Source organism: Malus sylvestris, chromosome 3 (assembly GCF_916048215.2).
Source record: "Malus sylvestris chromosome 3, drMalSylv7.2, whole genome shotgun sequence".
NCBI lineage: Eukaryota > Viridiplantae > Streptophyta > Magnoliopsida > Rosales > Rosaceae > Malus > Malus sylvestris.
In genome coordinates, this window is record NC_062262.1 from 134,851 (window position 1) to 159,975 (window position 25,125).

Sequence of the window (25,125 nt, forward strand, 5' to 3'; positions counted from 1 at the left end):
TTTCAAACCATATGTAAAACATGTGGTGCCAAATTAATTCAGAAAATCTTCTAGCCACACATAAACATTATTCACTATTGACAACAATGCCCTTATTAAATTGGCAAGGTCTATATTAGTTTCACGCTCAAGTCAACCAACAAAAGAAGATATGAGCAGCTAATTACAATCTTTTCAAGCTTCATCATGGCAAGGAGATAAGACAATGGAATTGAAGGTTCTTACCTTTAAGCTTTCATAATTGAAGATATATTCCGTTATTCAATGAAACAAAATCAAATAATAATATAATTCTTAAATATTATTATTTATTTAATAATATATCTAAGCATTATTCTCAATCATTTTAAGATATTTCAACATCTTAAATATATTTTCCTATTGCATGCAACAAATGACACACTCTGATCAATTAGACGCCGACACATGACATGAGATTCCCTATACATGTGGTCAACCCTAACTCCTATAATACCCCATTTTCCAGTTTATTATTTGGTAAGTTGATTTTACGCAATTCAACTCTAAATCTCTCTTTTTCAGAGAAATTTATTTAGACTTCAGAGGTTCATTGGTTGCCAAACCTCTCTAGGTGCGTGACTTTGGTCCTTAACCTAAGGTGTCACTTTGTTTAGTAGGTATAGTTTCGTCAAATAAGAAGACGGTGAAATTTTTCTACTATGAAACTCTTTTAGAAGAAATATTTTAAGAGTGTTTTCATTTTTAATTAATGTGTTTTGGTATGGATTTTTTTTGTTGAACTTTTATGAATCTATTTTGTTAGGAGGGGGAGGGGGGGGGGGGGTTGATCACCAGAGGAGGTTGATCCATTTTTTGTTGAATTTTTATGAATCTATTTTGTTAGGAGGGGGGAGGGGGATGATCACTAGAGGAGGTTGATCCATACTTGCGATGCCTCGAGTTATTAGGTGTTGACCACTTCATTTATACTTCACCTCGATCATAGTGTTAGTGATTTGTTTAAATTATATTAATTGGGCATAATAAATCTTTTCGTTCGATAATATTATGCTATATTTTATTTTATTAACAAACGATAGTATATACATTAAGATATAGGAGAAGTTAATTAAGTTTTGTAATAAGTTTGTAATAATAATGTAGTTCAATTTCGTCTTTATTAAAAAAAACAATTATTGATATTAATTTATGGAGCTGAGCTGACCACCAACGGCAGGCAACAATTGTGGAAGAAACCAAAACAATCAAGGGCAAAGTTGTAAAATAGCGAGTAACAAGAATATTTAATTATCGCAGGAGAGAAATTAGAGAGAGACTAAACTTGGTTATGAAAGGTTCTTGATATAAGAAAAGAAAAAATAAAATAAGAAGCCAATATAAATCAAATTATTGGCTATTTGGTTTTGAAAAACAATGAATGAGGGACCACCACCAGCATATGGTCCACATCACACGCATACACATAACGCGTTTTACGATTAGTTCATTTTTTAAAATTTTAAAAGGAAAAGGAAATTATAGATATCCAATCAATAGAAACAAACCAACAGACAAAACAAAGAATAAAAGAGTAGAAGAGAATAAACAAACGGCGGAAATTTCTCATTAGAAGATGATATAAACGTGGAATGAAAAGTAGAGTAATCACTACATTAGTCTAAAATATTACAATTTGAATTTGTAATTTTCAAAAGCAAAGGAGTAAAAGAAAAATAGAGGAAAGAAATTAGCAAGTTGGAAACTTGGGAAGGGGATGGGATAGAGAGAGAGAGAGAGGGGGGGGGGGGGTGGTGTTGGGGTTGGTGGAGTCTTCTTCTTTCCCTCAGTTTTCTCTTTTTTTTTTTGCAGTTCCAAAACCAAAACCAAAACCAAAAACCCAGAAAGGAAGGAAGGAGGAAGAAGAAGACAAAGAAGGAATTCATAAAATTGCTTGCTTTATCATTTGGGTGGGTACTCTCCACAAATCTTGTATTTCCATCTTTCTGTATTATTCAAACATTTCTTCTAAATTTTGTAACTTTATCTGCTGCAGTAATTTCCAAATTAATTACGTTTACGTTTGGTTTGCGTGTCAAATGCATCATCTTCTTCTTCTTGTTGAATTTTGATTGTTATTAATTATTGTTGGTAAATACTAGATGGATAATAAATAGCTGGGTCCTGAAATACTGCCAGATCCTTCCCTTCTCTACTAACCTTAAATTTTACAATCGGCTTTGAATCCACACCTTTCCTCTAATCCTCTTCCATAAAACCCCGGTTCCATTCTGGAAAGCGATTTGACTAATTAAGATCTGCTTTTGCTGTTGCTCAACCTTGTTCCTCCCATTTTTTGGCTTTTGGTAAGAATAAAAATTCAACTCTCCGTCTTCCTTTTTTATTTTTATTATTATCTATTTTTGCGCTTTTTTTTCCTTTCTGAAAAAGTGATTTCTTTGTGTGGTTCATCGGAGGTGTTCAACTTCAGCATATCTTCTGCTTCATGGACTTGTCAAATTCTGACTTTTTTTTATATAATTATTTTTGATAATTATTTAATTGTTTGGGATTTACATATATTAAATGGTGAAATAAATTGTGTGTTGGGTGGGATAGTGGGGATGAATGGCAATATTGTTGTGATGGCTTAGATCTCAAGTCGGGCTAAATTCTTCATCTCTTTGGTCCTGTTTAATTGGTAATTGATTTTGATATGGTATTGTGACAGTGAGTGAAGAAAGAAAAAAAGAAAGAAAGAACGTGAGATGGACGAAGCAATGGCAGCAAGGTATTGGTGTCATAGGTGTTCTCGAATGGTGGATCCCATCATGGAAGTAGAAATGAAATGCCCCTTTTGCCAAAGCGGATTTATTGAGGAAATGAATGGCACTACAAGGGAGAATCAAGACGCTGACTCTGATTTGGGTTCCGATCGTGCCCTCTCCCTCTGGGCCCCAATCCTGTTGGGCATGATGAACAATCCCCATCGTCGCCGGAGATTAAGACGATTCGACTTTGATGACGATGATGATGATGACAATGACAATGACAATGATGATGGTGACACTCGCCAGGGCGGAGATACTGAATTGGACAGAGAACTTGAATCAATCATCCGGAGGAGGAGGAGAAGCTCAGCCACTATTCTACAGCTGCTTCAAGGCATTCGAGCTGGATTGGCATCTGAGTCTGAGAATTCTGAGGGGGATAGGGAGAGGGATAGGGAAAGAGAAAGGGAGAGGGAGCGCGTAATTCTTATAAATCCTTTCAGTCAAACCATCATTGTTCAGGGATCTTACGATTCGAATCAGGGTCAAAACAACAATCACACCCCTATTGGTTCATTGGGCGATTATTACATCGGGCCTGGTTTAGATTTGTTGCTGCAACATTTGGCAGAGAATGATCCTAATAGATATGGGACTCCACCAGCGCAAAAGGAGGCAGTGGAAGCTCTACCCACTGTGACAATCAAGGAGAATTTGCAGTGTTCAGTGTGCTTGGATGATTTTGAGGTCGGTATAGAAGCAAAAGAGATGCCATGTAAGCACAAGTTTCATAGCGGGTGTATTCTGCCATGGCTGGAGCTTCATAGTTCCTGTCCAGTTTGCAGGTTCCAGTTGCCTGCTGATGAATCAAAGCGTGATTCAGATATTTCCAGGAACAGCAGTAACTCGAGGGAGAGTGAAGAGATTGGTGATGATGTTGGTGGGGAAGAGGGAGATGGGGATGGGAGAAACGGAAACGGGAGAAGGTTTTCAATCCCGTGGCCTTTCAATGGTCTGTTTTCTCACTCAGGATCTCAGTCAGGTGGCAGTGTGGGCAATTCATCATCATCATCATCATCATCATCGGCAAATGCAACCGGAAGTGGAAGCACTTCTCAAACAGAAGAGAATTGAGTATATATTTCCATTAGTTCAGTTGGTATGTCAGGTTCTTGTCCATTATGTGGCTTCAATCATCTTCTGCGCAGCTTGTGTACATAGTATCTTAGGTGAATGTGAATAATGGAAGTTCAAATTGTTGTTTTATTTTTCCTCCTTCTTTTGTTATAAGGAAGGATGGTCTCTAGATGTTTTGGCCTCCTAGTCAGTACCACAAGAACTACTTTTGTTGCTATATTTACCTGATATGTGAGTGAATTGCTTTCCCATTTTTTCTTTGCTGTTGCACTCATAACTGGTGCTGCTTTAGAGGGCATGAAAGCTTCAGCATCATTGTTGGACTTTTGGCTTGTTTGTTCCAACTTTGAATTTTTTGGTATTGAATTTGGTAATGTCATATTCGGAGGTGGACCCAGCTGACACGGACTCACTAGAACCCTTGATTGTTCTCATTGGATTATAGATAACACTTGGAAGATAGCTCCTACCAGTATTAGACTAACAGTATTAGCTGCTGATCCTCTCCTCTGTCATACTTGATACCATGTTCTAAACAAGGATGGTCGGCTGGCATCAAGTATGACAGAGGAGAGGATCAGCAGTTAAATAACATCAATTTTTAGCATACATAACATGCAAAACTCATGAAGCCATCAATTCATCAAAATGGTCCTATTCGTAAAAGTATTAAGTCCAACATCGCAATATCAGCAAATTATGTAGCTATCCAAGCCTGCTCATCACAAACACTGATGACGGCGGTAGATATATGTTTTCGCATCCAAAAACACATTAAACGAGGCAAGGCAAAATCATAAGCATTGTCATTGGCTAATTTTGAAAATGCCAAAAAGAACAACATAAGAAACCATTGCCATCATCATCACTTCACGGTCAAGATCTTGATCACAGATGCAGTTCCATCACGGTGCAGAGCCACAACAGCATCTCCGTTCTTGCAGAGTCCCTTTGTCTTGGCATGTTGGAGGGCAAAGTCCAGCGCTTCTTCAGTTGTCTCTGCATTAGAGGCCCTAGAAGATCCCGCACTTAGAACTGGAACCAACCCACGGAAAATCAGACTATGCCTTGCTGGAGCTTCATCACTGCATGACCAGTCAAATGAATCGGTCGTAATCTCAGGGACAACAACAGACAGTATAGGCATGCCAGGTCTGTACTTGGCCACCAGCTTTGCAGTACTTCCTCCTCTGGTCAGTACCAATATAAGAGCTGCTTTGGACGAGTTGGCTGTTTTAACAGCAGAAGAAGCCAGACTCTCTAGTGGGCTCATGGGCACGGGGGAGTGTTCCATAATCCTTTTGAACACATCTCCATAGTGAAGGGTGCTCTCTGCTTCTACGCATATTTTTGCCATGGTCCGCACTGCAAGTTCAGGGTATGCTCCCGCAGCAGTCTCACCACTTAGCATCACACAATCTGTGCCATCTAGAACGGCATTGGCAACATCGGTAGCTTCAGCCCTAGTTGGACGGGGAGATTTGATCATTGACTCCAACATCTGTGTTGCCGTGACCACGGGTTTTCCTTGGATGTTGCACTTGTAGATCATCACTTTCTGTGCAAGGAAGATCTTTTCAATTGGAATTTCCATACCAAGATCACCTCGTGCCACCATGAATGCATCTGATTGTGCAAGGATGTCATCAAAGTTTGCCACCCCTTCCTGATTCTCAACCTATCAATCAAAATTTCAAGTAAGAACCATAGAAAGGAAGAAAATACGTGAAATTTAACCGTAATAGTATCTATATAAGAGGGTAGATACGTTGCTAACAGTCGCATAGTTTTAGTGAACGCCTAAAAAACTATCTAAATAATTCCACAATGCCAGTAAAACTTTTTGCTAGAAATGATTTTGAGTTCAAATGAATCGGTTCATAATACTTTGCATACCAAAAGGCAACAATAAGTAAGTACCAGTTGCAAATTTGCAATCACTGATTAATCTAGGCAACATAAACTTGTACTAGGTTCTCTCTATAGTCAAAAGCAGTAAAAAAAAAAAAAGCATACTCCAGGATGGCTCAGTTTATCTTGTCATGAAAAAGTGAGCCTTACCTTTGACATGAGAAGGATATTCTTAGAATGCTTTCCAAGGAGCTTCCTGACCTCCACAAGATCAGAGCCTTTCCGAACAAAAGACAGGGCAATCATGTCAATCTTATTTGGAACTCCCCACTTGAGAATATCTTCTTTGTCTTTCTCTGTTAAGGTTGGGAGATCCACAATGACCCCGGGAAGATTAACGTTCTTCCTCTCACCAAGAACTGCAGAGTTCTCACAGCGGCATTGAACCAAACCCTTTAGCTTATCGCAAGACAGAACCATAAACGAGATGGTGCCATCAGCACATAGAATCATGCTCCCCGGCTTGACATCCTCAGCCAGCTTTTTGTAACTCATACAAATCATATTTGCATCACCCTTGAGGCTATAATCAGTGGAAATGGTGATCTCTTGGCCCAGTTTGAGCTGGACGGGTTTCGCATCCTTGAGAAATCCAGTTCGAATCTCTGGACCCTGTGGCGGTGAATTTAAGAAACAAACAAACAAACAATCAGGAATTCCTCAAAGCTTCCATAATCTAATCCACTTCTTGAAAAATAACATATCATTCTAGTTCGAGACTTAGTCCTCGTTTGGTGTCTAGAATTGTATTGGATTAGATAACTAGCTAGATTCAAACTAGGTTGAAGGAACAAATGGTGGCCAGTTCAATCCAATCCTAGGTAGCAAACGTGGCCTTGGTACAGTTTCCAAAAATGTGCGTCCTAAGTCCTAACCTCTAACCTAAGGGAGGGAAGGATTAATTTCACACACATAAACACACACAACATACACAGAGAGACAGAGAGAGATGAAATACATGTGTCAGTGTTTGCAAATTTTCCAAAAATGAAAAAAATCATACACAAATTAATAGCTTTTATGTGTGTGTGTATGTATATGTAAAAAAATCTGAACCCTAAACAGAAAAATGAGCAAACATACAAAAAAACTAGCAAACAAAGCAAAGATACAAACACAGAGAAGAAGCAAATAAGCAGTAGCAAATGCATGTTGTATTGTATGATTGTGAATCCGAGAGATTAGGATCAGATGGGATCGGAAAGGAGAGAAGAGGGAGGGACGGACCTTGGTGTCGAGCATGACGGCGCAGAGGATGCCGGTGGATTCCATGGCTGCCCTGAGATTGTCGAGCGTCTCCTGATGGTACTCGTGGGAGCCATGGGAGAAGTTGAAGCGGGCGACGTTCATGCCGGCCCTCAGCAGCTTCTCCACCATGGGAACGGACCGCGACGCGGGTCCCAGGGTGCAGACGATCTTGGTCTTGGGCCTCTGATCCATTTTTCCCTCCGATTTCTTTCGGCTTTCAGCTTTTTCTGTTGTTGTTATTGGATGGGGGAGTTGAAAGAGTTGTGGGAAAATATGCCAACGGCGATGTACTTGTCTTGTGTTTGTAAAACGTGAATGACAACTCTCGAAAATAAAAATAGGGGTCTTTTATATGGTTTTAAACTAACTAAAATTAAATTTATTTCAAAAGTTAAAAGGTACTAAAAATTAGATTTATTTCAAAAGTAAATTTATAAAATTAAACCTATTTTAAATTTTCTCATAAAAATAAAGTGGGGGCTTTCGATCTGCGAATAGTACAAAATACGTTTGATGGTGAAATAGAAGAAGAAGAAGACCGAGAAACAAGCGTGTTCGCCAATGCCTCTTTCTCTGTGTCTTTTCTTTTTCTTCCTTCTCTCTCATTTTTAATTACTATTATTATTAATTTGTTTGTTTGCATTTTTCGTTTTATATAATGATGACAAGGGAAAACAAGCATAAGAATATTGTTGCTGCTTGGGCAACGAGCTAGCTTATTGTATCAGCCAACGCATAAAGTTATTTATTTGGGGGCTTGGCCTTGAGATTTGAGAATCTTATTCCATTTTATATTTATCTTAGGTCAATTTAGTCAAATTTGTGAGCTGAGTTGATTTTTCTTCATTTATTTTTGTAGCTATTTTTGTTCATTTTAATTGGAAGGAAATTTTGCCTAAATTGGAGAAAGTGATGTAATAAAATGAAAGGACAAATACGAGTATGTGATGACAAAAACAAACTAGAGAGAATTTAAGCTTTCTAATTTTTCTACAAATATTTCTAGAGAAGCAACCAACCAACATGCAGCAATTCATTTCATGCATACTAGCATATGGGCACACAATTTTTTTATTTTTGTTTTTGAAATAGAAGGAGAGAGGAAGAGAGTGATACAAAATGTGGGAGTGAGAAGTTTTTTTTGTATTATTTATTTATTTTTTTATATATTATGATTACATGTAGATCAGACTTTGAAAAAAAATAAAAATAAAATTTGGTTGTGTGAAATTACATTTCTGTCTCATATTTTTTATTCATGTTCTGTTTTAATTAAAGAATAAAACTGATAATTTTATAAAATTTTGATTAATAATGAGTGTTTTTTTAATTAGTAAAGATTATTATAGGTATAGGTAGGCCAGCTGGCTCTCGGCTCTCGGCTCTCTCTCTCTTTGACCCGTGACTTGCAATCTTGCGGTGCGTATTTCAGCAGGCACAACTCCGTTTTATTCGGTTGTGACTCCTAACTGCTGACTTTGCATGGTGTGGACACTTGGACAGTTTGTGTCCAGTCCACCACTCACAAGTCGCAAATGAGCCCTATTAATTGTTAACCTACTTTACAACTTCTGGTTTGTCTCTGAAACCAGCAGAGAAAACTAGTAATAAGCGGAAACCAGCAGACCAAACTGGTAATAAGAGTCACTCCTATGGGCTATATGTCCTATCAGTATCCTAATTCCTAGTTTCCTATGGGCAGGCACCGGTGGGCAGGGAAGCCGATTATGCGCGCCGAGGTATGTACTGTATGCCTTGGTATCTCAAATTTCAATACCAATTGCCTTTCTCAAAACTCAACATCTCTCTCTCTCTCTCTCTCTCTCTCTCTCTCTCTCTCGGCCGGTCTAGAGATTTTTGAAGCCCGGAGCGACGTCAAAAAAAATGCCCTAACTTCATGTAAAAAAATTATTTATTTTCACGCATAAGACATCAAAAAAATTATACTTAGAAAAACACTTCAAACTCAATAATTTAGAAACACAAAAAGACTAATTTATTTTTTTTGAGAGAGAGAAAAAAAAACTCCGGACTTACAAGTAGATAGATGATGAGTTTTGTTTTCCATCTGAACTTTGAATGTGTTTTTGAATAAATCGTGAGGTGTTTTTTTTCTTATTTACTAACGTTGTCAATATGGGACTAAAAAATAATGAAGTTTTCGAGTCTTTAATTGATATGTATTATTAATGAATTGGCACTAAATTAAACATTTTGATGACACGTCATATAATTTGCGAATTTGGTCTACGTATTATTTTTTGTTGAAGATTAAACCTGAATTAAAACGAATATTTAAAAATAACAACCCACATAGCTACTAGATAGTAACTAAAAATAAATTAACAGCCAAATAAAAATTTGTAAAAATTGAAAAGAATAAACATGCACATAGAACTTAGGACATCTTGTTAATTTTAAACAACAAAAATCATTGTTTCTAATTAAACTTCTTGATCCTTTAACCAAATTTGAGAAATTTATACTCTTATAAAAAGAAATTTGTAAAAATGGAAAGTAAGTAAGCATGGTTTCGAACCTAAGACCTCCTCATTATTTTCAAATGACTAACCACCACTTCAAGTTAAATTTGTGTGTCTTTGAACCAAATTTTATAAATTTATACTCTTATAAAAACATATATAAATATACCACCCTAATAATTTTAGTACCTCTAATTTTTTTGGACCTTGGACAGTCGCCCTGCCTGCACTGGGCCTGGGCCAGCTCTCCAGTCTTCCCTCCTATCCCAAAGTCCTCTCATCGGCATACCACATGGCAAGGAAGGAAAAGCACAACTTGCTCGAGAAATTTTTAATCGTGACGATAACACAAGTGATACACCATGTGCTTTAATAAGAGTGGTGATAAATTTTATTTTTTAAGTTATTAACTTTTTAGCAAACATATCCCATAATTTGTATAATGACACATGATGTACTACCTCGTGTGCCAGTCACACTAAAAATCTCTTCACTTGCTCAGGCACATCAAATACGAAATCAAGTAGTGCATGATTATACAAATCAAAGTTGGGTGAGTGACTATAAATTCTCGAGTCATCTAATAACCAAGAGAACGACGGTCGATTGCTCTTACCTTCAAAAATAGCCATGTTAAGTTATTGTCAACATTATGATCCACTTTTTATCATATTTATTCAGCTCTAATTAAAATATCACAGGGATTCGTAAAAATAAAGAAATTCAGCACAATTGCATTTATATATAATCATATTTGGAATTACTACTACTACTACTCTAAGCTCATTTCAAAAATGTATCAGAAGATCAGTAATTTCAATATCACTTTTTGCCGAGTCAGGCCTTCTTTGTGTAAAAGGCCACGTGTTGCATCAGCACCCATTCATGGTAAATCCGTCACGACAATTTAAAGTTCATCGTGGCCTTGCGGTTCTTCTTTGTTCAATACGTCTAATTTGTGTTGCAGTTCCTGTCACATTTTAATCTCATTAGACATTTCAAATGCCAGCGAACAACAGTAAACATCACTCCCAACTCTTAAAAGGAACAATACCTCAAGTTTTTCCTCTGAGCAAAGCGCTGGTGTAGATAACAACGCTACATACCTGTCATACGAAACTCAAAAGTTAGATGAGAGAGAGAGAGAGAGAGAGAGTGTGTGTGTGTGTGTGTGTGTGTGTGTGTGTGTGTGTGTGTGTGTGTGTGTGTGTGTCTCTTACTCGCAACGACTTGGTTCATCAACATCAGCAACCTCATTTTTCAATCCACATTTAAGTCTGACCTGAAGATAAAATAAGACGTGTAAGACTGCATGTCAGAATAAAAATTAAACCAATGCTTATGTGACGTTTGTCTGATCTTCAGTCAAGATATTAATGGGTAGTAGTACTGGTTGTTTATGGTGTCTAGCAAAACCATAACCCACCATTGTCTTACAAATTAGAATTTAACCATTTTATAATCACATTTCAAGTTTTTTATTGAGATTATGAATGTGGCTAATGCAACCTATTCCAAAAACAGAACAACTCAGAGCAACAATCAAGGAGAAATGTGTTTCATTAAATGACAAAATCAGAGCACCATATCTATAGAAACGTCAAACGTGATGATAACTACCTTCAAACTTCTATCAGGCCCATTCCAGCACTTATCACCATTTGCAAAGACCATGATTTTGTACGAGTCCTCAAATTTGTCCCAGCTCCTATTTTCCCAAAGATTTATGTAAGAGAAAAAAGGTAGTATGTAAGAAAATTGAAATGAAAGAAATATATGCAAATGCTCTCTCGCACAGAGGTAAGTGTCAGATGCTTGAGTATTTCCTAAGAGACTGCTAGAAAACAACTGAATCTATAATGCATGCGCCATTATCAACATTAAACTGCTGCTACATACCCAGACGCAGCAGGATATGTTCAATTAATTGGATTCAAAATCCAATGATCTAACCTTTTTCCAAAATGACTAGCCTTCTTCTGAATTGAAGGCAAGGCAGACAATCAAGAAACTAATAACAAAGTGGACAATGGACAGCTAAGATGTGGTGCTTGACCTCTGGCAAGGATCTCTTAGGAGTTAGTTGGAAGAAGAATAAAATAGCTGCTCCACACCCAGAAAGAAAATGACCCCCAAATGTTTGGTTCATTCTTTGATTAGTGACAACCTGACCGCAAGACCATTTCAATTTCGAACCTATAACCCCCTGACAACTTGAGCAAACCTCTAAGCCCTAATTCTAAGAGATACGAAAATGGTAGATGCATAACTTGATCTTAGTTTCTGTCCACCAAAACGACGCCTCCTTTTTCTTGTATAACATATATGGGAAGCAAAAGCAGACACCTACCCTAAACGGGTTGTAGAGTGTCCCTCCACCTGGGAAGCTTGTTTATATGGGCATACTTTGTAAACATACCTGAACAAAGAATTTTGGGTTCCCAAAGGTCAGATACATCAAACTTGAAATTTCCTCAATAATCAAAACTACGATACCAAAACATTGAAAGCTATTAAAGCAAGACAAAGTTCGTAACTTATTCTGCTTGCTTTCAAAACAACGATCATAGAACGAATAGAACTCCTTATCTGGTCCTGTAATATCAAATAAGAGTTCAGTTTATGAATGCCTAGCAGATAGCCAATTATGCCATAAAAATCTTAAAGGCAAAAAAAAAAAAGCATACATACAGATGCAGCTCAGTAGACACTAACCAAAATCATGTTTTAGCTTTTTTGTCAAGCTTGATATTCTTGAACTTATCTTGGACAACTTGGCACTGGATTCATCATACTCTTTGCGTATACTAGCAGCCTCTGAAGAACAGATAAGCACAAAGAGATGAGACATTCACATATTCTTATTTTCTGTAACCAAGCACATAATAACATCCAAATTTTTTACTGACTACCTGATTGGTTCACTGGAGTTTGGAATAAATTAACAGCCTGTAAAAGGTCCCGCACAGTTTTTTGTATCTTCTCCAACCAAGATGGGTTACTTGAGGTTGTTACATCTGAAATAAGTTATGTAATACACATAAGGAGCATAATAATCCAATTTCAGAGCTTGGGTCGTAAAGTGATGAACACAAGTCCACCGAGAAGCTGCATACCTGAAAAGTCTGAATCAGTGTCTGAGTCGTATTTGTAAGAAGAACTAGAATCTCCGTGATCCTCCTCTCCAAAAACATTATCTGCCTCCTCCTCTACATCTTCGTCATCATATCTTTGGGACTCATCATCAGTTTCTGAAGCATAGCCATCATACTCATCATGGGTGTCCTTTGGAAATTCTTCGTGATTATTATCTTTGTCAACATCAACTTCCCCTCCTTCCTTTGAGGTATCTTCCCCAGTCCAACGAGAAGCAACACGGCGGCCTAACTCTTCCCTGGACAATGACTCAGTCTTTTCAGATTCATCCTTGCCCTGCAGAAACATAATCAGGCAAAAGAAAAAACCCTTTAGCTCCTAATAAAAGGTACTAGCTGGAAACTATCAGAAACACTTGGGAGTTTTTGGCTAGTTATGATTTAATTCTACAAGTGAAGAACCTAAAATACAATATCAGACATGCTTCTCATGTTAATACACTACTACAGCAAGCAAAACATTAAATAAAATCCTCAAAGTTCCTTCAAAATTTATCTTCTTTTGATGAATATCAACAACTTCAATCTTGTCATGCAAGTATTTCTGCTTGACTTCATTTTTCTTATACATACAAATGTTAACAGAAAAGGAGAAGGCCATTGGGTGGCACATGCAAGAAAGAAGTTTCTAATTATTTAGTATTGAATCTATTGATACAGCACACTTAACACCTTAGAAGTTTGGAACTGCCAAAATGTGTGCCATACCATCACCAATCTAAACCTTGATGGACTACCCTACATGTCCCCGTGATAGACCTTTTCTTTGTTAAAGAACTTAATAGACAAAAGGGTGTTCATAATTTCATATTGATCAGATAACCACACTATATGAACTTAATCGGTGAAACGATTTTGTTAAGGATACCTTTCAGCAGACAAATCAATGAATAAGGCAATCAATGAGTGGACAGCATAAGCTATTACCTGATCAGGAGGCACCTTGCTTCCAGAATCAAATTCAGTTTCAGATATAGCAACAGGCTCTTCCTTCTGCTTTCCTGCATGCTACATTGAGACAGAAGCAATTTTTAATGTCCCAACAATATATCATAATCTAACATGTAATGTAAGAATTGAAAGCTCCACCGGATAGATTTGTCTTTGTCAAAGAATATTAGTTCAAAGTCTTGGTTTACCTGTTCTACACTCTCAACCAACGATCCTTTATGTTCAGGAGTATCACTATGATCATCTTTAGCAGCTAAGTCATCATGGTTCTCTGCTGTATCCTATGACAACACTGTCAATGTGAGAACTAGAAGAAAATAAACTATTTCAACTACCAGTGAGCAGTGATTATGGTCAAAGACTATAATCAAGTAACAGAACTTATACTCTAATGTCATAATTTTTGTACATGTACATGCATGCTTTCAGTTAAATGAATTCAAGCAGCAGAAATCCATTTTTAATGCGGATGAAGGAAGAATATGTAGCTTTAGCTTAAGATAGCTATAGCCTACATATTTATTTGTAAAATTCTCCTAGTAGCACTATAAGAAGGGAACAAAACAGCCATGTAAGCAATGAACCTAACCTGAGATGAGTGAGAACCCTCCAAAATCCCAATTTTTTCTTCATATGTACCTTCTGTACGTCTGTCTTCACCATCAGAGTTTTCCACGTCCTCACTACTGTGCTGCTTAGCTTCCTCTTCAGTTTTGGTTTTCCCTGGGTTAGCTTTGTCTTCGGCTTCTTTTCTCTCCTGCTCTTCTTTTTCTTTCTGTAACCGTTCCTTCTCTTCTGCCTTCTCTATTTGTTCTTTTTGTTCTACACAACAGGTGAGGAGAAAACAAAAACTCTTCTGACATTTAACCATTGTATTACCGGATAATAGGAGAGATGTTAAGTTATTCACGTTTATTAACATCAGCATCACCACAACAGTCAACATGCCTAGAAAATGCATAGAAGGGAGAGAAGGGGGAAATAAAATTCTTAAATCCATATTCAAAAGCGAAACTACTTTTCTTTTTAATAATTTGCCGAAATTCTTAAATTCCCACAACAGAAAATATATTGCCTTAGAAGAAGAAGAAATAAGAATACCGTTGTAAGAATAAGACATTACATAACAGAAGTATACCTTTCAGCTGGTCAACAAGCTTTTTCAGTACTTTCTCCTCACTTTGCAACTTTGATAGTTCTGCCTCATCTTTGGCCATAGCTATTTTGGCTTGTTCAACTTCCTGCTTTCGTATGGCAACCCCCTCTTGGTAAGTAGCAATCTTCTTTTTGAGCTTATCTCTAGCCACTTTCCCAGCCTCCCAACATGTATTTGGGCACTTTACTTGACCATCATACTCATCACTCCCATCACAGCAGTCTGCAAATTGCAGACAGGTAGCAATGCATAAGAGATTAAATAAATCGGCCAAGTAAAACAATTTTATGATTTGTATGCAAAGGAATGGAGAACTGGTTTTCTTAAGATTTAATATATCAACATAATGAGGCTTTTTTCCAATCCTCTCTTTCCCGTTGGGGACTCTTCTTGCAAAAAAATGAAACACAAAAATGCAGCATGTCTGTGATGGTGCTCATAACATATAACTTGTGAGGCTATTTGTATTGGCACAAATACTTACCACAAATTCCATCATTCACTCTAGACGAAAATATGAGGAGAGGAGCGTGTCCCACATTCCGACAGTAAAATTTTCCAGCTGGGCATGCAGATGTACCTGCAACCCACCCACCAAACATATGCATTTTTGTGAACAAAAACATATCACATAAATCAAATACAAGATCAACCAGCATCGAAATGCCAAATTCTAGCAACAAGTTCAAAGAAAGTAGAGAGAGTCCCATTTCAATTTCTTTATTCAGGGAAAATAAGAGAAGGGGAAGGAGGAAGGAATGACTAGTACCAGGCTCGTCGGTGCCGTCAGGGCAATCGCAGAAGTCGTCATTGAGCTGAGCTCTGCTGAATTTCTTGGATCCATCTTTGCACTTTATCACCTCCGAAGATTTGTAGTATTTCTCATCTGGGAATTCCAATACCCTAACTCAGACTTTTAGAATTTGTTGTTTATATGTATAAAAAACTGAAATAATAATAATAATAATAAAGGTCTGCGGAGAAAGAGATTGTGAAGGAGTTGGAAGACCTTGGGGGGAGATTCCGAGAAATTGATTCGTCGTGGGGGAAGAAGATGCTGATCCAACAATTGATATTGATATTGATTCGAGGGAGAGGGAGAGGACACACAGAACGCACAGCGCCGCCGCAATGAAGCTCGGCTTCACTTTCACCTTCACCTTCATCTTCTTCAATATGTGGGTATGTTGTTGTTGAATGTTGATCTAGCAGAGAGTTGGGAGCAGAGTCTAGACTATTAGCTGTAGAATTGGTGCTTTCTTCTTCCTCGGTCCTCACACGGACAACACCACGAAAGAGAAGAACGAGTGAGACACTGGCCTTTTCACTGTCGATTCTCAGATTCGATTCAACCAAACCACCACCAAGCTAACGGGAGTTTACCATCAACTGTAACTTGTGCGACTTTTACCAATACGAAATTGTTGTGCGACTTTTACCGATTACCAATACGAAATTGTTTAATGACCCGAAGGACTTTTTGGCAAAAATACTTTTGAAATTAATTTTTGGTGTAAATGTAAGTGAATTATGGAAAAATAGTTAAGTGTTTTTTACAATAATTAGATAAAATTTGTAAAAAAAATTGTGTAAACTAACGGGGATATAGTCAAAATAAGATTTTAAAAAAAATTAAATGATTTTAAAAGTGATAGATTTGATAGGATTTAAGAGGATTAAAGACTCCCACAAAATTCATATAGATTTTAAATAATTTGAATGGATTGTGGTGGAAGGATTTGAAATCCTTAGGGGGTAAGGTTGAATTCTTTTTAGTTTTGGTTATATATTCCTTTTGCTCTTAAATCCCACAACTTATTGAAATCCTCCAAAATCTTAATTTTTTAATACACTTAGATTTAGATGGATTCTAAAATCATTTAAAATCTTTTAATTGACTACATCTAGATTTGATATGGATTCTAAAATCTTTTAATTGACTACACCTAGATTTACATGGATTCTAAAATCCTTTAAAATCTTTTAATTGACTACATTAGGATTTTAAAGTCTTTTAAAATCCTCTCAAATTCAAGTTTGACTACACCCCCTTAAATGATATAAAGTTAATGATTGCATTATTATTTAAATATTGATAAACATGATTACTCTTGTATATGGCACAATTTACAAATTTTATCTATAAATTTAGTCTACCTAACTCAATTTTATTTGGTTTGTTGGTAAATACAATAAAGTTCTCTCTTCTTTTTGGAAATTTTTATTGACACTCTAAAATTCTCATTCTATACTCTAAACTTTCTATATTTAGAAAGAAAAAAATTAACTTTTGTAGTATGAAAATTTTGAAATATAAAAAACAAACGGTAAATGGTTCTCCCTAAAATCCCCAAAAAGGGCAAGGGCTATAGGTATACAGGGAGAGGCAGTCACGTTATCTAAAATCTCCCAGAAGCCCAACAATGGAGGGAAGCTCGCTTCTCAGTCTCAGCTGCTCCTCTTCTTCTCCGCGTATAAATGGGACAGTCATGTGCTCGTTATTGACAACGTTGCCCCTCCCAATTGGAAGGTTGGATGCACCAATAAGCTTAATACAGTTTGTTTGCACATTATCTTTGTTGAGTTTTGTGGATCCTGAAGTGTATTTGTTTGTGCTTCTTGTAATACATCAGGTATGGTTTAGGGTTTAGGGACTGATATATAGCTTGTGCATTGACTATCCAGGTTTTAAACGCTTTTACTTTTCTGTGTCCTTTTTTTTTCTTTTGGTCCGATTGCATGGGGTTGCTTCCATAATTAAAGTGTACACTTATTCTTCATTGGCTCAAAGTGTGTTCAGAAAGCATAATAGTTGTGGACTTAAAGGTGATACCAGCATAGCGGGCTTCTACTCTATATAAACATTCTGTATTGTCTTTGCGTGCATAAACGCAATATCGGCATTGGTGAATAGTTGGTTTCCCCCCTCTTTGAAAAGGATAATTAATATCTTTATGCAGCTTAAATGAAGCAGGATTTCTGTTCTTTGAAATGAAGACAAACAAGGAGATTGATGCATTATGATTGTCCATCAAGTTAAAGTACTACTATCCATTTGTCTTTCACATGATGGGTGATGGTCATGGTGCTACTGGGTTGTGGGGTGTCTGATGCACTTTGTAAACCCGTATTTTGTGTGTGCTTGTACGAAGGTTTGGCAGTTGATAAATCTATTTTGCTCAATCACGTGAATTGTATTGTCTGCTCATGGGCTGATAAATCTACTATCCATTTGTAAACCCGTTTTTCTTAATTCGGATTTGCTTATTGTCTATTCTGCTTTCCAACGTCAGGCAAAGATATGGAGGGTGATAGCAGGCAGATATCTGTTAAAGACTTTAGTTATCTAGAGTCGCATCTTGTTTCCACGTAGGTTTAAATGAACTTATACATAATTCCAGATAAGGTGGGAATATAACACGTGCTTTTTTGGAGATCGGGGGTTTCTTAATTCAGTCTATGTCAATGTTTTTAAAAACATGCCCTGAGGTGTGCCTAGGAGGCTTTGGAGGCGAGGCAGAGGTGAAAATGCCTCTACCTAGTGTGAGTAGGCAAAAACTTGCCTAGACATGGTCGAGGCGCATCTAGGGGTGGTTTGGAAGTGAGGTGCTTAAAAAAAAAGCACTCATGAAAAAAAGCTGTGAGGGTTTTAGGTGTTTGGTAAACTGAAAAAAAAAAAGGCTTATTTTGGAAGCTGCTGTGAGAATAAGCTGAAATCAAAGGAAAAAGCTGAAGTTGCTATTTGCAGCTTTGGAAAACTGGCTTTTTTCAAAGCACACGGAGCTACAATGCTCATTTAATGAAAAGACCCACTATCAGACTGCTTTTTTTTCCAAAAGCACTTTTACAATAAAGTTTACCAAACACTCTGCTGATTTATTTCACAGCCGCTTATTCTCACAGCAGTTTTTTTTCAAAGCACAGCAATACCAAACCAGCCCCTAGGCGACCGAGGCATGCCTTAGGGCGTTCTGGGCATTTTTCTTAATTCAGTCTATGTATGTTTTCATGGCACATGTTTAATACTTGGGTAGCATTACACCAATGATTGCTGTTTCATAAATTGGTCATCTCTTAAACGAGGTATCAAATCCAGTTCTTTGTTTTTTTCTTGGGTGAAAAAGGATAATATTACGGTGTTATTGATACTTCACTTCCCATTTGTCCACTACGTACAAATATTTTACACCATACTCATCCGTAATCTTCAGGATGAGCCAGCAGGGAGAATATTGGAGCTTTGCATCCTCCACTTGGCAATGTCAGAAATAACAGTGCTGGAAACAAGACACCCGGTTGTCATTAACGAGGTATGATTTTGGTTACTTTCATAACTTGTAAGTATATTTGTTTTGCCATAGTTGCTTGGTTTGATTGCCATAGTGGCTTGGCTTGATTGAATATGGCATTTTGTGAAGGCCGTAGATCTTGCTAAACGGTTCTGTGATGGATCAGCACCCCGTATTATCAATGGTTGTCTTGGAACATTTGTGAAACAAATTGAAGAAGCTGGTGGTCTAACTCCGGCTTTGGGGTATAAACAGAAAGTGGTCACTCGATGAATGAACTTGTCTTGTTTGCGCGTTTTGTTGTATTGTGATTGGAAATTTTGACAGTTGTTGGTAGGGTGAAGAAGAGTGTCAGTTTAGGATTAATGGCTTTAGTTTGTAGGTGTTGGAAAACATTGAAGGGGGGTTTTTGAATGAGAAATGGAGGCCATAGAGAGAGGTGGGCAAACCAGTGTTATAGTTGCTGTACTGAAAATGTAAGAGTTATTAATAGTATGCGTATGATAAATGATGTAATATTATTTTAGGATGATGTCATAAGTGGGCTAGTTAAAATGTTTCGTCAAGTAATGTCATCTATTTTCTTCGTTGCTTCTTTGTTTTGTTGCAGAAGTGAACTGATGTTGTGCGGTTTCAAGTATGATGAAATACGCATTTAACTTAGTATTGTGGATTTACAATCTTGCAGATTGGTGACTTCTATCTCCTCGGTAACTACATTAATACAGGATAAAAAGTTGCGATTATTTGCTTGATTTGTTTATTTTACGAGTTGAGCTACAACGAGCATAATGCTGGGTCTGGGTTCGGGTGTGGGTGGCGTTTAGATGAGAGAGTTTAAAGTTGTATGGAACTTGGACTAAATTGATTAAGAATGCGTATTACAAATTGAGATTAAAGTTCCATGGGACTATGAAATAGGGTGAGGACTCGGATCAAAATTTATTCTATTCTAAGCAAACTACTTATAAACGGGCCGGTCAACGAACATTACGAGTCAAAAATAAACTAAAAAACTCAAGCTTTACGAGTCAAACATAAACTCAAGCTCGGCTTGTGTTGTTTTACAAGCCGAGATGAGCTCCGATTGAAATGAACCCGGACAATATAGCTGCAGAGCTTTTGCTGTCCTAAGCATAAAAAACCACTCATGAAAAATGATGTGCGTGAGAAATCTTACTATACAGACAACTGACACGTGGTCCAATATCCTTCTCTCTTATATTATTATAATAATTTTGAATTCTTCCCTTAATAATAGTAAATAAATAAATAAATAGTATACAAGCAACAGCATCACAGGCCAATCCAATATGGGGTGGGCTGGGATGAGTTGTCCATTGGGCTTTCGGGTGAAAGTAGATTGAAGTGGGAAGGAATTGAGAACCGCCTCGCCCCTCTTGTGTTGGCGTCGTCTAGGGTTTTAGCGGTAACAAACCCTATAAAAGGAGCACGAAAGCTCCCAACAATTCATTCTCTCTCAATTCGCAGACCTGACCAGAGGCTGGAGGCGTCTTCTTCCTCCTCCTCAATTCTTTCTACTGCTTCCTCGTTCGTCTGTATCTTCCACATGTATGTTCGTATGAAGCTGTCTGTTTGTCTGTCCAATTTCGTGTATTCTTTGTAATTATTCGGCCTAAAATTGCAATTGTTTGATTCAGTGTGAGTGGATCAAGGAATCTATCCTTAGGCTACAGTGAACCCGTTACATTCATGATTCATGTGTGTATTCAACCTTTAGCTCCGATTTTCCTTCTTTCTTCATAGGATATTTTGGTGACAAGGTTGATACATTTATTTATTTATTATTTCTCTCTGGCTTTTATTTTTCTTTAATATCATTTTTTGTTTGTTTGTATTTCTGCAAATGAATTGTTTGTGTGTTGGAGCTGGATAAGATAGGATTAGGAGGGATTCTTGATTGATGGATGTAGAATGATGAAAAAAATCGGACGGATTCCCAATGATAACATGCATTCGTGTTTGTATGATATTAAACCAGCTACTTCTGACTACATCATTCATTCATTCCCCTCCATTTCCTCGTTTTTTTTCTTTTTTTTTTTATAGATTTTATTTAGAATTATTAAGAAGAATTTCGTAGGGGGAGGCCGGTGATGCAGATTGATATTTGCTACTCTTGATGGGAAGTGATCCTTCCCATCTGATGAATCTTATCCACCAAGATCTCTGAGGCCTTTCTTTTCTTTCTCTCTCTCTCTGTCATCGATTTCGTGTTGAATCAGTTGAAACAAACAATTCTAAATATGTCGGAGTTGATGCCTTTCTCGATTATTTCTACTTGTGAATATTATGCGTCAAGACGATGAGAATAATTTTGAGAAACAGTACTGCCATCTTCCAGTCCTTATGGCCACATTGACTAATAATTAAGGGTGCGTTTACTAATCTGTAATTAGATTGAAAGGAATTGAATTGAACTGATGATGAATTGAATTGCAGAAGAATTTGAATGAGGAGGAATCTAATATGATTTTTGTTGAAATTGTTTGCTTAAATTGCCTGAAATCGGAGTAAAAATAACATTGATTTATATAAGCTGTTTATTAATTCATATAAATTGAAATAAAATCTAATGTAATCACTAAAATACTCCGGTTTAATTAATATATTTTATATGCTAATTATTTTTAATAAAACTTTTACTCTTCCATTTTTATAGTTTTTTAGAGAGAATAAATTTTTTTTAGTAAAACTTTTAGAACAAATTTAATATAAAAGAATATTTTTTATTTGCTTGTACATGGTAGAGAAGACTCTTCACCCTAAACTTTATTAAAAATATCAAACTAAAGTAAACTTAATAACAATTACTTCCTCCTCTCTCTCTCCCTCTCCCCAATCTTTCTTAGCAGCCGTCTCTCCTCCCTTCTCTCTCACCCTCCACCGCCTCAACTCTCCCCTACATTCACAAGATTCTCTTTATCGACAACCACGTTTTGCTGCTGATAAGAAGAAAGGGAGGTGGTGGTGATTAGGAGGTCGTCGGTGGAAAAGTCCCTGCTTTATTCTGAAGAAGATGAGGCTAAGGCCAAGGAGATGGGAACAAATGAGAGCGCTTTTGTTCTTGCTTGGTTGGGGCTCGGTAGTGTCATCCTAGCCCAAGGTCTTCTTCTCGTCGTTTCGGGTAACCTTTCAGTTCATTGTGATTGAATTGATGTGAATCATCCAAAATCGTGAAGGGGGAGGTAGAAGATACCCGGGAAGGGGTGGGGGTAGTTTGGGTATAAAAGTTGGATTCATGGAAGAGCCTTCTCCCCAGAATCCAAATACCACCTCCATCTAGGGGATTCGATTCCGGGAGATTAAGGAATTCGATTCCGGATTTTAAGTGGTCCCCACTTACTTTTTCATTCCCTAATTGTTATTCAATGCTGGAATGTTTAGGAGGAATGCGATTTCATTTCTTTCCATTCCATTCCCGTTTGGTAAACACTCTATAAATGTGTAAGAAACTAAAAGTGTAGTGCCATATATGCATTTATTTTACGATCCACACATGATAAAAAATTAACAAGGTGTGTGAGATAAAAAAAATGGATATGTGAATAACACTATAACTAAAAATAATGTGTGAAAATTACTTTTCAATAAAAATACAAAACTAAAAATAGAAGGCAAAACATTTTCAAGATACCCTAGACTTGAGGCACAACTTTGGGTTTGAATATGAGATTCAACTTAAATGTGTAGTTTATGCTAACAAGTAAAAATGTTCAACCAAGAAAAATTATGATTTGAATTTTGAGTCGTACCCCCAAATTTATGAATAGTTGCCGAAGAACATCTTCAAAGGAGGTTTAAAATTTATAGTTGGCTTTTTAATTAAAATGAGATTCAAATTTGTTTTTAATATGAGATTTTCGTCTAAGGCCATCTCCAATCGAAGGAGGGTCAAATTACTCTATTTAGTCCTATAGTTCTGCAAAAAATTATATTTTAATGAACAGTATAAAACCATATTTTATATTATCTCCAATTGAGGGGGCTAAAGGGCCATTGCCCAAACATAGCCATTTGACAAAAAATCATCTTCAACCAATGGGACCAAAGGGCCACAGGCGAAATATAATTTATTATTTTAATTAAATTAAGGGAACTTTAACAAAAAGCTCCTAGTATTGTTAACTTTAATGAAAAACCATATTTTACACTAAAAAGTCAATCTTGACACTATTCATTTTACCCTTTATTTTGTCCTTATCGTTAAAACTCAAAGTTTTCAAACTATTTTCATTAGTTTTCTTTTAAATTAAACTACCATATTAAAATAAGGTTTTCGGACATATTTTGAATGTCACTTGTTGTCAAATATGTCACATTCGAGTCTGCATAGTACGATATTGTCCGTTTTGGGCCATGCCCTCACAGATTTGTTCTTGGGTTTCCACCCAAAATGCGTCTTACTATATGGAGGTGGGCATGTACATATAAAGTACATCACCTCTTCTCCCCCGATGATGTGGGATCTCACAAAATGAATAAGCCTTCGGATTTCTTATGTTTAAATAATCTCAATAATTTTTTAGATAGGATTTCGAGTGACATGTGTCGCTAACATGAGTAACTCTCAAGATTTCTTATCTTTATGTAATCTCAATAATTTTTAGATAGGATTTCGAGTGACACATATCGCTAAAGTGAGTAACTCTCAAGATTTCTAATCTTTATGTAATCTTAATAATTTTTCGAATAGGATTTTGAGTGTCACGTATTGATATATAATTGATTGTGCAAATTTTAGATAAGATTCTTATCTTATCTTTAGCTTTTAATGTTGTAGGAATGGTGTAGGTATTTATAGGAAAAAAACATAATTTTTTTTTTGAATTCGTCCAATAATAATAATAATAATAATAATAATAATTCCAACGGTAACCTGACGGCATCATGACATTAGCTAGCCATTGCTAGTTGGCGTCATGCTAACGCCAGGTAGCCGTTGGCATTCAAATGGCCTAAGCTGGAGGGCTAGCAAAATGTCAGTCTTGACATTCTAGTGCTAGAGGGCTGGGCTGGAGCCTAGAGGGTTGGCTGGAAATGGCCAGCCCATTGGCCTGATTTGGGGGCTTAGGCCCAGTGGGGCCCACAAGCCCTTTAGCCTAGCCCTCGGTTGGATACGGTTTTCATATCATTCTGAACTATTTTTAGTACTATGACCATTTGACCGGATTGATTAGAGATGGCCTACTGTGGAGCTCCACAAGGAAAATTTTATTCATCTCCAATGAATATTCATGTCCAATGAATATAAACTCATGTCTAATGCACATAATCAAATAGTCAAACCTCAAATTTGAGTTTTAACTTTTATGATTTGTTGTATCACGTGAGAAAAAACGAACAGCTCATGAGTTTTATGAGTTAAACGTACAACTTTTTTAACTTTTAACTTTTTTCCCATAAGCCAAACGGAGACTTGTTTTTTTTTTTTCACCAAGCGAGAAACTTCAATGGATTAAAAGGTAAACCTAACTCGATGTAAGCTCAAATTGCAAGATTGGGCCCAGTGGTTCAAGGGCATTGGGAATGTTCCTATTTATTTGAGCTAAAGCAGCCGTGGGTTGGGCCTGCGTATCCCTTAGTTGCCTCTTAGTGGATTTATCGGCCCATCAGTACTTACACATAAGCTAACAGTCTCGCACCAAAAGATAACAATTTGATATGGATCCAGATGCGAATCCGAATAGTAGTATGACAGTGATTTTGCACTCATTGGTGATTGGTCGGTGACCCGGACTGGTCAGTAAGCCAAAGGAAACAAAAACAGAAAAGGAGTCCTGAAACGTGGTAGATTTCTACGAGGGCATGACGAAATGACATGTCAGCCCTCATAGTTGGTTGAAAAAAGCGGTGGGTAGAGGGTATTACGGGGAAGTACCTATATAAGGATGAGGGTAAAAGATGAATTCCAGATCCACACGAACACAAGACGCTCTCCTCTACTCTCCTTCTCCCCCTTCTCTATTCCTTTATGGTGCATTTACGTAACAGTAATGAAAATATGAGGAATTAAATTGAGGATGAATTGAATTGAGGAGGAGT

The 25,125-nt window shown here is 37.0% G+C and overlaps 3 protein-coding genes, 2 long non-coding RNA genes and 2 other non-coding genes across 9 annotated transcripts; 5 read left to right on the forward strand and 2 right to left on the reverse strand.

Annotated features, from left to right (window-relative positions):
* The first annotated feature begins 1,535 nt into the window (after nucleotides 1-1,535).
* LOC126616599 (E3 ubiquitin-protein ligase SIRP1-like) lies at nucleotides 1,536-4,120 on the forward strand. 2 transcript variants are annotated; one of them, XM_050284673.1, is made up of 2 exons: nucleotides 1,536-1,928; nucleotides 2,690-4,120. In XM_050284673.1, exon 2 carries the CDS (start codon nucleotides 2,727-2,729, stop codon nucleotides 3,861-3,863), a length of 1,137 nt encoding a protein of 378 aa, XP_050140630.1. In that variant the 5' UTR covers nucleotides 1,536-1,928; nucleotides 2,690-2,726; the 3' UTR covers nucleotides 3,864-4,120. The 2 variants fall into 2 exon arrangements, with proteins under 2 accessions (XP_050140630.1, XP_050140631.1); XM_050284674.1 differs by lacking the exon at nucleotides 1,536-1,928 and adding an exon at nucleotides 1,951-2,324.
* Nucleotides 4,121-4,505: 385 nt separating this feature from the next.
* LOC126616598 (pyruvate kinase, cytosolic isozyme-like) lies at nucleotides 4,506-7,351 on the reverse strand. Its single transcript, XM_050284672.1, has 3 exons — nucleotides 7,005-7,351; nucleotides 5,928-6,389; nucleotides 4,506-5,544 (listed from the first exon to the last, which is right to left on the reverse strand). The coding sequence occupies exons 1-3, from the start codon at nucleotides 7,215-7,217 to the stop codon at nucleotides 4,732-4,734; spliced, it is 1,488 nt and encodes a 495-aa protein (XP_050140629.1). The 5' UTR covers nucleotides 7,218-7,351; the 3' UTR covers nucleotides 4,506-4,731.
* A 1,140-nt stretch (nucleotides 7,352-8,491) lies between these two features.
* LOC126616607 (uncharacterized) lies at nucleotides 8,492-10,027 on the forward strand. Its single transcript, XR_007621209.1, has 2 exons — nucleotides 8,492-8,764; nucleotides 9,724-10,027. It is a non-coding gene; the product is annotated as an uncharacterized LOC126616607 (long non-coding RNA).
* Nucleotides 10,028-10,146: 119 nt separating this feature from the next.
* Nucleotides 10,147-16,167, reverse strand: LOC126616596 (glucosidase 2 subunit beta-like). Of its 2 annotated transcripts, XM_050284671.1 has the most exons (16): nucleotides 15,780-16,166; nucleotides 15,540-15,656; nucleotides 15,255-15,350; nucleotides 14,753-14,992; nucleotides 14,204-14,436; nucleotides 13,803-13,895; nucleotides 13,591-13,671; nucleotides 12,625-12,940; nucleotides 12,421-12,525; nucleotides 12,224-12,325; nucleotides 12,046-12,103; nucleotides 11,859-11,927; nucleotides 11,129-11,216; nucleotides 10,729-10,790; nucleotides 10,563-10,614; nucleotides 10,147-10,478 (listed from the first exon to the last, which is right to left on the reverse strand). In XM_050284671.1, the coding sequence occupies exons 1-16, from the start codon at nucleotides 15,934-15,936 to the stop codon at nucleotides 10,416-10,418; spliced, it is 1,932 nt and encodes a 643-aa protein (XP_050140628.1). In that variant the 5' UTR covers nucleotides 15,937-16,166; the 3' UTR covers nucleotides 10,147-10,415. The 2 variants fall into 2 exon arrangements, 1 of the variants encoding a protein (XP_050140628.1); XR_007621205.1 differs by lacking the exons at nucleotides 10,147-10,478; nucleotides 10,563-10,614; nucleotides 10,729-10,790 and having other exon boundaries at nucleotides 11,779-11,927; nucleotides 15,780-16,167.
* Nucleotides 16,168-17,244: 1,077 nt separating this feature from the next.
* On the forward strand, nucleotides 17,245-19,691 carry LOC126616605 (uncharacterized). Its single transcript, XR_007621208.1, has 3 exons — nucleotides 17,245-17,300; nucleotides 18,982-19,080; nucleotides 19,189-19,691. It is a non-coding gene; the product is annotated as an uncharacterized LOC126616605 (long non-coding RNA).
* Nucleotides 19,692-20,988: 1,297 nt separating this feature from the next.
* On the forward strand, nucleotides 20,989-21,076 carry LOC126617530 (small nucleolar RNA R12). Its single transcript, XR_007621403.1, has one exon. It is a non-coding gene; the product is annotated as a small nucleolar RNA R12 (small nucleolar RNA).
* A 92-nt stretch (nucleotides 21,077-21,168) lies between these two features.
* On the forward strand, nucleotides 21,169-21,257 carry LOC126617516 (small nucleolar RNA SNORD24). Its single transcript, XR_007621393.1, has one exon. It is a non-coding gene; the product is annotated as a small nucleolar RNA SNORD24 (small nucleolar RNA).
* Nucleotides 21,258-25,125: the final 3,868 nt, after the last annotated feature.

Bases quoted from the DNA above. Each gene is read 5' to 3' on its own strand.
- LOC126616599 (XM_050284673.1), top strand. From the start codon at position 2,727: ATGGACGAAGCAATGGCAGCAAGGTATTGGTGTCATAGGTGTTCTCGA.
- LOC126616596 (XM_050284671.1), bottom strand. From the start codon at position 15,936: ATGAAGGTGAAGGTGAAAGTGAAGCCGAGCTTCATTGCGGCGGCGCTG. The intron at 12,941-13,590 runs GTAATAGCTTAT...ATGTTTCTGCAG, and splicing joins GCAAGGTGCCTCCTGATCAG to GGCAAGGATGAATCTGAAAA. The intron at 12,526-12,624 runs GTATGCAGCTTC...AACTTATTTCAG, and splicing joins CACTGATTCAGACTTTTCAG to ATGTAACAACCTCAAGTAAC.
- LOC126616598 (XM_050284672.1), bottom strand. From the start codon at position 7,217: ATGGATCAGAGGCCCAAGACCAAGATCGTCTGCACCCTGGGACCCGCG. The intron at 6,390-7,004 runs GTCCGTCCCTCC...TCACCGCCACAG, and splicing joins CCGTCATGCTCGACACCAAG to GGTCCAGAGATTCGAACTGG. The intron at 5,545-5,927 runs GTAAGGCTCACT...TTTGATTGATAG, and splicing joins ATATCCTTCTCATGTCAAAG to GTTGAGAATCAGGAAGGGGT.